Source organism: Stylophora pistillata, chromosome 7 (assembly GCF_964205215.1).
Source record: "Stylophora pistillata chromosome 7, jaStyPist1.2, whole genome shotgun sequence".
NCBI lineage: Eukaryota > Metazoa > Cnidaria > Anthozoa > Scleractinia > Pocilloporidae > Stylophora > Stylophora pistillata.
Window position 1 is genome coordinate 18,542,295 of NC_142525.1, and position 12,521 is coordinate 18,554,815.

At 36.1% G+C, this 12,521-nt stretch overlaps 1 protein-coding gene and 1 long non-coding RNA gene across 3 annotated transcripts in view; one reads left to right on the top strand and one right to left on the bottom strand.

The window, feature by feature from the left end:
• The first annotated feature begins 173 nt into the window (after positions 1–173).
• On the top strand, positions 174–2,695 carry LOC148726960 (uncharacterized). Its single transcript, XR_015989133.1, has 2 exons — positions 174–284; positions 2,427–2,695. It is a non-coding gene; the product is annotated as an uncharacterized LOC148726960 (long non-coding RNA).
• Positions 2,696–4,532: 1,837 nt separating this feature from the next.
• LOC111334641 (run domain Beclin-1-interacting and cysteine-rich domain-containing protein) overlaps positions 4,533–12,521 on the bottom strand; it is a 38,171-nt gene continuing 30,182 nt past the window's right edge. The window contains exons 15-18 of one of the 2 annotated variants that reach the window (XM_022940438.2): positions 10,744–10,818; positions 7,986–8,079; positions 7,276–7,348; positions 4,533–5,627 (exon numbers count right to left, since the gene is read on the bottom strand). In XM_022940438.2, coding sequence (XP_022796173.2) covers positions 5,552–5,627; positions 7,276–7,348; positions 7,986–8,079; positions 10,744–10,818 — 318 coding nt within the window. In that variant the 3' untranslated portion in view covers positions 4,533–5,551. Of the gene's footprint in view, positions 5,628–7,275; positions 7,349–7,985; positions 8,080–10,743; positions 10,819–12,521 lie in introns of those variants that run through there. The other variant, XR_015989126.1, reaches the window with a different exon arrangement.

Sequence of the window (12,521 nt, forward strand, 5' to 3'; positions counted from 1 at the left end):
ATGTCTTATGCATAACAATGTTGAATTTATACGAATGAAGCAAAATAGCCAAACGTCTTTAAAATGTGCAATGGTCGAAAATTCATTGGTTTAAATTTACCGAACGGCTTGAAGTCATTTTTTGCATTTCTTGCTACCGGCAAACCAGGCCTGTCATTCGAGCGAAACTCAATCACGAAAAATATTGTGATAATTCCGTTTGTTATTGTTTGGATTTTTCCCGAATTGGTGAGATTTACTGGCCTTCTCCAGGCGTGACGAGACCCAAGTTAAGGTCTCAAGAGGTAGGTTATGTTTCGAGCGAATGCTGATATGTAGTAAAATATAACTTTTTGTTTTTAAGAATGTTAAAATTATACGAGTGGACAAACAATAGTTAACTATCTCTTTGAAAAGCGGCTTGGTTGAAAATTCATTGGTTTGAAATATATCCATCGGCTTGCAGCCAGTTTTTAAATTTCTTGCTGGCTTCAAACCGAGCCTGTCATTCGCGCGAAAATGACAACACCATTGCTTTCATTACCGTTGGGATTTTTCCCGAATTGGTGAGATTTAATTTGATCTTCTCTAAGCATGATGAGACGGTCACAAATAATGAAATTGATCCAGGGATTATAGTACTTGAGTTCGTACAGGAGACAAGGTGCACATGTGGTCATACTTAGCTGTTGTTTGGTTGTTCATTGTGTCAAGAACATTATCTTTTTGTCTATCATGTCATTGAACCTACTAGAAATTTCGAAAGCAATTCTGAACGTTTCAAATTGGACTAATGTACTTTGTTTCACGCAGGTACATTAGCATTTCCCAAAATATCTGCCTGCTTTCTAATTCAAGAGGAGGAGTTGTTTTAATAAAAAATTAAAGTCGTACTTATTTCCATTCGTTCAAGAATCAGGGGCACGACATTCAAAGCGATTTTTGAACAATCGTAAGCAGTCTGATTTTGACCATAAAGATAAATCGCCAAATCGAACAACATTCCATAGTAAAGCTTAAATCGGTGGCCTCCGCATCATAAGGGTTAGCAAGAACATATTTCCCCAATACATCACGACGTCATGGAACTCATAGTTGAAACATGAGAGTACATCACATCAAAGCTTTGTTGCTCCTAACCTCTTTTCTGACCCAGACGAAGCAAGTACGGAGTGGAAATGGGCAATCTGCCGGTAATGCCGGCACTGAGGCAGGCTTCGGCATGGCTAAACTCAGCGGAGGTGGAATGATTGCAATCATAGTACTTGGCATTTTTGGTGTCGCTTTGTGTGTAATTATATGTTGTGCCTCCTGGTCAATGATCATGACATGTTTTGAACTTCGTAATCGTGAAGAAACTAACGGTGGAGACCCCTTGGGAGAAACCCTTAAAAACGTTACCCCGGAAGGAAATTTCCTTGCCAAGTCAACCTTTTTTCATCATCCTTTGGCAAGTGAGGGACAGGTGGACTCCACTGAGTCAGTAGTGTAGTTAGACATCTTGACATGACTGCCTGTAACTGGCTCTACCGGGAGGGGTTTCTAATGCAGCTTCATAATGAAAGTATAGCTTCTAACCAGGAACTAAAGTGAGCCGCCGGTGTACATCCAAAATAGTAAACAAGTTTATATGCACGTTCGATGGGACAAAGCGAGATTCACGCTTCCAAAGACTTGGATTTTAATCTTCAATTGGTGGTTAATGTGTCTTTGTGGAAACTGGAACCGTGCCAAATAACTGAAAAGACTATCACACGGCATGATAAACAAATGCAGCAAATTTTTAAGGTCTTTGGGAGCTTCAAATTCAAGAAGAGTAAAATGGAGATTTTCGTTGTGTTCTTCGTAAAACTTAAGAAATGATGGTTTCAGCCAAGCTTCCACTTGTTAGAATTTGGCTCGTCTTGTTCTGAACAGAGGACGTTTCAATTCGAAAAATATTCTGAACGGAACAGAGTGCTTGTAACTGTCTACTCAGACTGCAATAGAGGCGGGGGGGGGGGGGGGGGGGCAAAGATATGTATGCGCAAAAAGAGCCACCCAGAAAAGCACCAGCTTCGCGAAGATCAAAGTTTTCGAGCGGATTTCCTTTCTAACGATGGGTGAAAACATACGGTACAGACAGCGTCAACTGTCTAAGAGATACATAGCATGCTTCTCAAAACACTTACTACTAATATGTTTTGTTGCTGTTGTTGTTTTTTTCCATTGAATGCGTAGGAAATTTGTATAAGCACAAAAATAAGTATCCTGTGGTTAGTGATTGGTTGTTTCTTTATTTATAAGTGTTTTATTTAACCAGTCCTTATTTGAGCTGACCCTAATTATATGTTTTTGTCTGAGTTACTTTAATTTAGTCACCCCTGTACCTTTTTTTATCTCTTTTTTCTCTTTCAGCCTCCTTGGAAATTCATTTTTACTGTTTTTAACTCTATTTTTCCGTTTAGGAAATCGATGTCGGGAGATAAGTCATTCCTAAATCTTTTTGGAGACTTCTGTACCGAAGATGCGGGAATCTTCTAGAAATGGACTACAAATTATTTTATGGATAGAACCTCTAGAGGACCAAGGGAAGGGGGTTCTGTGTATTTGCCACTTAAAATAATATGTCTTAGAGAGCGGTTCTGCTAATTTTGTATTTTCTTTTCATATTTATACCTCCCCCCTTTATGTTGATATAGCGAACTGATTTTAAAATAAATAATACTCCAATGGAGTTTTATCATCTAAGAAAGAATCAAGAAATGCCTTACTTTATCGCGGTATTCTCTTTGGCAGTATTAGTTGTCTGCTAAGTAATTAGTACAAAGCTTAAGAGGCTTTCACCCTACCCCATAGCGTTCCATTCTTCCCGTTCTTTAGAGGGATGTTGCGATTGACAGTATCAAAGTCGATCTAAGAACGCTTTATTTGTCTAAAAGTTTATCGTTGATAGACGTCCCTTGGTTATCATTAATTTCTTCTACGGCTTGTCCTTCAGAATACCTCTTTTCAAATGCGAATTGGAAGTGTTAGAGAACACTGTGCCTCTCTAAATAATTTATCAGTTGTTAAATGGCCTAGCTGGTTAAATTATTAGTCTGAAAAGAAAAATGATCCAATGGGATAAAATGGTCCACTTAAAAAATGGTCCAACTGGAGAAAACTAATCGCCTCGCCAGTTACAATAGTTTAACTAAGTAAAATGATCCACTAGCTAAAATGCTTAACTAGTTCAATTGGTCTAACTAGTTCGATTGTTCCTTTGGTTCAACTGGTTGAAATGGTCTAACTAAGGAAAATGGTCCCAATTGTTACCCTCATCCAATTGGTGAGAAAGATCTTACTAGATAACAAGGTCCAACCCCCAAAATGGTCTTATTATATAAAATAGAACAATTCATTAGAATGCTCCAGTTGGTTAAAATAGTCAGGGTAGATAAAGTTTTCCAACTGTTTAAAATGGTCCAACTAGGTAAAATTGTCCATATCGACTATGTCCAACTGGTCCAATAATTTCACACTGTTAAATCATGTGGCTAGGAAAATGATCAGACTTGTTAAAGTGGTGCAAACAGGCAGAAGAATCCAAACAGTTAAAATGAATCAACTGGTTAAAATCATCCAACCAGTTAAACTGGCTGAACTAGAAAAATGGTCCAACCAGTTACCAGTAATACAATCTAACTAGGCAAAAGGGTTCAACTAGTAAGGAACCAATTGGCTTAAATGGTCTAAGAACTTAAAATGGTCCAACTGCTTAAAAGATCAAAATAGATGACATGGTCTAACTTGTTAAAAGGATCCAACTGTTTAAAATGGTCAGACTGGTTAAAGTGCAACAACCAGTTAAAATAGTCCAACTGGTTAAACAGATCCATCTAATTAAAATTGTCAAGCCTGTTAAAATGATCCATAGAGATAAAATGCTCTACACAGAGAAAGGGGTCCAACCGCTTGAAATGGTTTAACTAGATAAAATTGTCCAACTAACAAAATGGCCTAACCAGGTAAAATGGTCTAACTACAAAGAGTCCAATTGGAAAATGGTCAAACTAGAAAAATGGTCCAACTGGTTAAAGTAACCCAGCCAGCTGGTCCAACTAAAAAAATGCCCTATGAGTAAGAATTGTCTAACTTGCCACAATTGTCTAACCAATTCAAAAGGTCTTCTTACACAAAGTGGTCCAACTGAATAAAACGGTTCCATGGAGATTATACCCACAAACTGAGCTGTACAGGGCATGAACTTGAAATCTTACAATAAAGCGGGCATGTTTTTTGCAAGTCCATGCAGATAAACAAGCTTAGCTATGAAATCATTACTCACAGGTAAAACAGTCTGTTCATTTTGATAGGAGCATGTTCCCACTTGAACTACTACTGATCATCATTGGCTGCCTAACATTTTGAAACAATGTAAATAAGAGGTAATGCTTCAAAACACCCGAAATCAAGGACAACCAGCAAATATTTGTTTCACGTTGAAGAAAATTCATTAGAATCACTTAGTCATTGATGAAATATAGATCTTACATTTGACATGCCAAAAAATCAAACTTGAAATGCTCATGTATGAAAAAAGGAACCATTTATTAATAATTTATTCTTGTTGTACAAAATTACAATTGCTATTTCCTTGAAAGTGACTCAGATGTAAATGTTTTGAATTACTTTATACATCCCAATATGGGCCACCTTATTTTTCTTTTTGGGTTAGTTTCTTAATCTGTACTTGATGCATGCCATAAGTTTTACATTGAGAAAATATCAATTAGTAAAACTGGGTTCACCCTATGAAAACAGGAATGGACAGAAACGGTTTCATTGCTTTGAGAAAGAATAATTTTTTTTTTAATGAATCGTAGCCCCACAACTGTTTTTTTCCGTTGAATTGTAAGGGAAAATGTCCATTACTTCTAATGGTATCATTCATTACAGAAGTTTATGTTGCTGTAGCAAAACTACAGCCTTTTAAAAATACCTGTTTTTGCTTTGTCCGCCCAAAACTCAAGCACTTCTTCTGTGACTCCCATTTTTTAAGCAATGACTTTTAAATTTCCTTTCCATGAGCCCAATAATTATTGTAGAGAGGACCAAAATGGTTTAGAACATTTTTTTAAATTTAACCTTCCCCAAAATAATACTTTGCATCATTCCTGCTCACTAACACGTCTTACAGTTGCTTGAATAATCACACTGGATGCGAAGACTACATTTAAGATTTACTTACAAAGGCTCTAGATGATAAGCCCCTTATCCAATACAGGCAAACCTGTTTTAAGTGGTCATCCTCAAAAGGTATTGGGTGGGAAAATGTTACAATATACTTCAGAAAAGAAAGAGTCAGTTGTGAAACCATGGGTGATATTAATAAAGCAACAAAAGAATTTCAGAATTATCTGTTAATGAAGGGAGAAATTTCAGGAACCTTGACAAGTGATTGCTACACTGATCAGGTTTGACCTTCATTCTTACTACTAAGTGATAAGGTTCTATTGATTTGACTGCATATTTATTTACTTAACCTTTACTGGATTTGTATATATGTCTTTTTGATTCTGTATTAAATACAATCTCAAATACTGACAAGTTAGACCAATCTAGAGGGTGCATATTCAAAGGTTTGTTCTTCCTCTGATGAGACAGCTTCAGATAACAATTGTTTCCTGGTGTAAAAAAATTAAGCAAGTGTTAGACTACAAATTTCAATGTGATAGTGAGTGCTGCTGATGAAAAAAGGGTGGGGGGAGAAGTTTGCAAGGGTTTTTTGAATGGGGGAAAATAAGGTATTTCTTAGGGTTAGATTCATTTTGGTATGCCATTCCATAACTCTTAATTGTTCGCAGGGGATTACTTGAATAAGTTGAAAATGTCCTCAGAACAATATTATCAGGCTGCCTTCCCAACTTTTGGGCTCACTGGCCATAACCAATAAAGCTCTATCTCATTAGGTGTTGGTAAGTATGAAAGTATGTAAGTGAGTAAGAAAGTAAGTAAGTAACTAAGACCACTCCAAGTAAGACCTCATGCACCATGTTGGTCATGGTAAAGTTGGTTTATTCGATACCTCTAGGTGACATAATTGTTTTTTTCTTTTAATTTTTTTAAATTTTCCTTTCAAAAATTTGTTTTTCTACCTTTTTCCCCACTAAATCCTTGGCTTGTTTACTACACTAACTTACTGTACAGTAACAGTTGTAGTTGAGGGGTGGTGGTGGATGATAGTTTGGACCATTAACTAAAAAAACTTCAGTCTAATCCTGATTTAGCTAAAAAGTTTTGTTGTGGAGCTTCCATTCACCAATATACTTAACACATAGTGCTACTGCTATCATTGAGCAAGATATATAGAAGGTCAGGACAAAACCAGCAAACTTTTGACATTGAAGTCTTGAAGAGAGCAAGAGAAAAGTGAGTCAAAACAAAAGTTTTCGCATTGTTGTATTCCCAAGTTCTTTATTTTATACTGATATAGACTCTATAACTACACCACTTTGAATACTGTAAACATTTTTGCATGGGTTAAACAGCCTAAGTTTCATTTAAGCATGTAAAAATCTCTCTAACTATTAGGTCTAATCTTGCGGTAAATATACAGCTTTCAACTGACTGTGTGGATTAAACTGTAAAATAGAAAGCCTACTGAATGTTTGGTTACTTTCTTTTCACATGTTTCGCAGTTCCTTTTAGCACCTCTTTCTGCTGACAAAGGGCTGGAAACACTTCTTGAGAGAATACTGAAGAGACCAGCATCATGTGGTAATAAACATCATGCTGCAGATATCCACACATGACTTTTTGGTTTATCAACCAAAATATCTTAGAACATTTTCATTTTGTGTAAATTTACCATACAGACTAACAGTTTTTAAAGCTTGTGTACGTTTTCTTCCATATGTGTATCAGTACACAATGACCAGTTGACTATAATCAAGTTAATAAAGGCTGATAGTTTCTAAAGAAACTGTTTGGGGCTGCGTCCGTGGGGGTAACAAAATAATTTGAATATATCAACAAAGTTGAAATGGTAAATTCGCCACCGTTACGATTATAAAAGCTGATGTTTTGAGCATTAGCCCTTCGTCGGAGCTCCGAGGAAGGGCTAACCCTCGAAACGTCAGTTTTTATAATCATAACGGTGGCCAATTTAACATTTCAACTTTGTTGATATATTCAAATTATAATCAAGTTAACTCTTGGGTGCCATTTCAAACAACTCTTATAAGTAGTGTTAGGTAAAAAGTTTAAAAAAATTACTTCACATCACTTAAACAAATTATGCTTCTGCAACAAAGATAAAATATATGTACTCACCTTATACGTATCCTTTCACATTTTGGGCATTTCCCTTCTACAAAACATTCCTTGTGAAATGATGCTCGACAGCCTGAGTAGAACAGTTATTAAAGACAGATAACAATCGATCAATTTGGAAAACAAGAAGACCAAAAATAAAATCATTGGAATGAAGCATTCAAACTTCACACAGAATCACAAAATATAACCACTAGTACCACCATAATCTGAATCATTTTTTTAAAAAACCTGTGAATACACTCAAGCAGTATTTGGATCAATGGCAGGGCTTGACACTAACGGTAGCCAACTGGTAGCTACAGACTAGTATAAATTCAGTTTTGGCTAGGGGTTTTCAATTCCCACTGACCAGTTTGGCTAGTAAACAAACTGAAATTGTTGTAACATCTAAGTTGTCACTAACCACTTGTCAATGACTAGTAAGTTGAAAAGTTAGTGTCGAGCCTTGAATGAGAACTGCTGTTTAAACCATGCCCAATATCTTGGGTCCATTTTCAACAGGGCATTCACTACAATAGGAAAGCTTCAATTTGAAGACCCATTCACTCAGTACTTAACAGTCTAAGCTACAAAACATATACAGTACAAACATGATGCTTTCTTCTGAGAGAGGGAATACCAACAATTGCCATGACTTTGGAGAAATAGTAAGATAGCGTTTTGACGGTCCAAGCATCTGTTTTGAAAACTATGGGAAAGCAACACACCTGTACATTGTACAACTCTGTTCAGCAGAAAAGGAAATATGATGTCATCTCCATCCTTGCAATATTCACAAATAAATCCTTTGGCAAGACACAGCTGACAAAAGAGTAAAAACAATAAAAAAAACATAACCTCCAGCTGGAGTGAAAGAGTCTGGTTAAACAAAATGGGAAGAGACATTGTTTTCCGGCCAGTGCTCCATGGTACTACACAAAGATACACACAAAAAACATACAACTTCCATGAAAAAACATGCAAACAGCACACCATGGGGGGTATGTATCAAATATTCCCTTTTCTTCCCTTTAAATATCTTATCAGGAACTATAGGTGGGGCGTTACGAAAACGAAGACCCTCGAAAATGAAGACCTAAGACCTGAGATCCGGTCTTCATTTTCGTAGTACGAAAACGAAGAACCCTGGTCTTTGACTTCGTAGTACGAAAACGAAGACCCTGTAAACAGAAAACCGGGGAAATTACAAGTTAAATGCACATTAAATAGTAACAACGCTTAGTAATATAATACATTACACTTCATGCGTTTCTTCCCATTATTATACTGCCTGTATTATTATACGGCCCGTCTTGTCAGTGTTCTGTTTCGCTATGCGAGCCAATTTGGTGTTGATATTCTTGAGGGTTTCCTCAGGTAAACTTACCACACATAATATAATTTATTATTATTATTCTGGAACAGCAAGCAGAATTCCAACGCCAGCCACCTTTGATTTATAGTTAGCATTGCGTGACAGGATAACAGAGAACTCGCTCTGTACAGGAAAAATGACTCTTGGCTTTTGTCAATAAATAATCGATTTCTACTGTGTTTCAAAGCTAAAATAGATTCCGATGGTCATTAAGCTTTCTCTGCTGGAAAATTCTCATAAAAAAGTAAGCAATTCTTTTGGCTAATGCAGGGTCTTCGTTTTCTTACTACAAATAAAGCCTGCTTAAGGCCCTAAAATATTCCAATCACTCCTTCGATGGGGATGTCTGTTCCAAATTTGGACTCATTGCATAGAAAAACAAATCGAAGAGCTGATCAGCTAACAGAAAGCAGTGGTGGCTCAAGAAAGAACAAGAAAAACCACACACGAACTGTCTTAGCATGTCAAAAGCTGAAATAACAATTACTAGTGCTCAGGGTACGTCTGCAATCATGCTTTCAAAGGATTTTCTGCTTTCAATAAAGAATCTTTGTTTTCGTAGTATGAAAACGAAGACCCTGCATTAGCCAAAAGAATTGCTTACTTTTAACAAGAATTTTCCAGCAGAGAAAGCTGAACAACTGTCAGAATCTATTTTAGCTACGAAATACAGTAGAAATCAATTATTTATTGACGGAACCCAAGAGTCATTTTTCCTGTACAGAACGCGTTCTCTGTTATTCTGTCACGCAATGCTAACTATAAATCAAAGGCGGCTAGCGTTCGAATTTTGCCTGCTGTTCCAGAATAATAATATGTGTTGTAAGTTTACCCGAGGAAACCCTCGAGAATATTAACACCAAATTGGCTCGCATAGCAAAACAGAACAGACAAGACGGGCCATATAATAATACAGGTAGTATAATAATGGGAAGAAACGCATGAAGTGTAATGTATTATATTACTAAGCGTTGATGCTGTTTAATGTGTGTTTAAGTTGTAATTTCTACAGTTTTCTGTTTACAGGGTCTTCGTTTTCATACTACGAAGACGAAGACCCTCCTGGTCTTCGTTTTTGTACTACGAAAACGAAGACCGGGTCTTAGGTCTTAGGTCTTCATTTTCGAGGGTCTTCACTTTCGTAACACCCACTATATGTGGGAATTGGGATCATATATAGCAAGGTTGTGTGTTTAACTGTGACCTTGGAAGATTTGGTTATAAACCAAAACACTTTCACATGGAAGTCTCAAATAACCAACACAGAACTGAATGCTTTGGATCAAACAGTTCTGACCGGAAAAGCCAGCACAGGAAGTTGAGTATGGGTCCAAGGCAAGGTCAGCACACAAACTAAGCACATGCACAAGTGGAAAAAAATCAACTAGATGGCCACAATCAGGAAACTCATATAGGCAATTTCCAACCTTTTCTGATTTTGAATTCAAATCTACTCTTTGTTATTGGAAGTATTTGTGACTGTAATTTAGTCACCATCATAATGACCTTTTCTTATTAGGTATGTAACTTTATAGGTCAGTGGTGAGAGTGCTGAAACATTGTTGCTACATGGACAAGTCACCCATGGATTCTTTTGCTGGACCAAATGTATCAACAATAAACACAAAAGTTTGATTTCTGTATGATTTGGGATGTGATTGCTAGGAGGATATTATATCAGATTTACAGAGAAGAGCCTATGCACTTTCCTCACAGTCTAAATTGCATCAGTCAATAAATCACACACTTTATGATACTCAACGAACACAGGCAACACACAACCCTTAGGTTGAACTTTTTGCATGGCAAAATGCATACCATTTCATGCAGATTATAAAGTAAATAAAGCAAGGACTTTGATGAAGTTAAATTCTCACATCAAATCTATATAGGTTTTGAAACATTATGTGGGTCTTACTAATGCAGTTGTGCAAGTTTAAAGTAAAAATAGTTGTCCCATAACATTGTTTTTTTGACAAGAATCAATATCAAACAGTTCTTGTGATGCATGAACCAAATGAAGCTTAGTATGTAAAGGCAGTTTAAATACCAATGAATCAGATTAAAGAATTTTTAAAAAAAAATACAACTTGCTTCATTATTTATCATACCTGACAATGATTTATATGATTGAGGGATTCCATTGCTAATTTATCCAAAAATTGGTATAAGTCCCCATCATGCACCTGCAAGAAAAAGACCAATTAATAAAAAAGTAAGCTAGTTTTGATCTAGTAGTATCAAATTACCTAACGATTGAAACAAACTTATCTTAAGATGGAGACACAAGTTATTTATTCAACACTATAAGGCTGTTGCAAGGGAAAATGTAGTTGGCCCTCACTCAATTTTGTTTTCCTCTTGCATGACTTCATACACAGTTCAAGTAGAACCTGAGTGCAACCCTGTCGATGGCTTCATTGGAAAAGAATCAACAACAGAAGACCACAAGTACGCCTTTTAGGTTAATATAAAAACATAAAAGATGAGAACAAAAATAAATCATGTCACCCAGTTTTTTGACATAACTTGTCTGTTTGTTGAGATCTAAACTCCAAGTTTGCATTTCAAGCAGGAACTTTTCTCTTGAATGGTACAATTTTTTTGTGTGCAATAGGAGAACAACAATATAGCAACTGATTGGTTAAAAATATCATAGTTGACAGTGCCACCATGAAAGGGCTTCACCATTGCTTGCAAACACTTCATCAAAAACAAGTTCTAGTCATTGTGATGAAATTTTGTGGGCCGAGGCCAGGAACGTGTTTTAGTGTTTTAGTGCGTCGAACGTGACTACGAGACGTTATGTCTAGCAAACTGACTCAAGTTCTAGTCAATTTGTGCATATAAATTTAATAGGATCCGAGAAGAAAAGGCCAGTTTTTATAATGCCAAGGCCAATTAAATTCTGTTTCATGCCGTAACAAATGTTAAATAAGGTTTTACAAAAGTACCAGGTATATGAACATTTCTTTTATTACTTTTAGCTTCTAGTTTGCCAAAATATAGGTAAATTGTTGTAATGATCTCTGACAATCACTGTCATAGATGTCAGAAGCAATCTATAATTTTTTACTAACCAGCTCTCCCACTAGCATATCATGGTTTCTTCCAAACAATAATAATAATAATTTTATTAATTTCTATTGCACCATTATCAATATAAATTTTCAATTGTGCATTACAATGTGATCTTAATACATTGTCAAATATATAAAAATACAAATGTAAATGTAAATTTAAATATATAAATACAAGTAGGAAATATAAAATATATATATAATAAAAAAAAATTTAAAAAAAGCATCACATCTAACACTATAAAAAGGCTAGTCTAAAAAGATAAGTCTTGATTGCCGTCTTGAATTTGTTAATTGAATTCAGGTCCCTGATATTACTAGGAAGCTCGTTCCATAATTTGGGGGCAGCCATGAAGAATGACTGGTCTCCAAGAGTCTTGCGAGATTGCAATGCAGGATATTTTTACATCAAGGAGTTCATTGAATGCAGGCAATATCTACTTGATGATACATCTCTAATTGAGATTAACCTATTGACATCCAGTGCGCCCGTATGCGCCCATGGGGACCCACACCCTTTCTACGCCTTGTGACGTCATCACTTTTAACCCTGGAGTACGAATTTGACCACGTACTTGAACAGGTTGAAAATATCTTACAAACGATACCAGAATGAGCGCAATTGAGTGAAGGAGATTGGAGAAATAACCAAAAAACCATGTAACTTTGACCTGAAAATCTGGACGAAAATCTTGTTCCATTACCCACCTACCTTTCTGAGCATGTGGTTTGAAAATAATGAGTAGTTTCTGAAAAATCTCTACACCAAAATGAACCCTACTAAATTTCCAGCAAGTGAGGAGAAACTT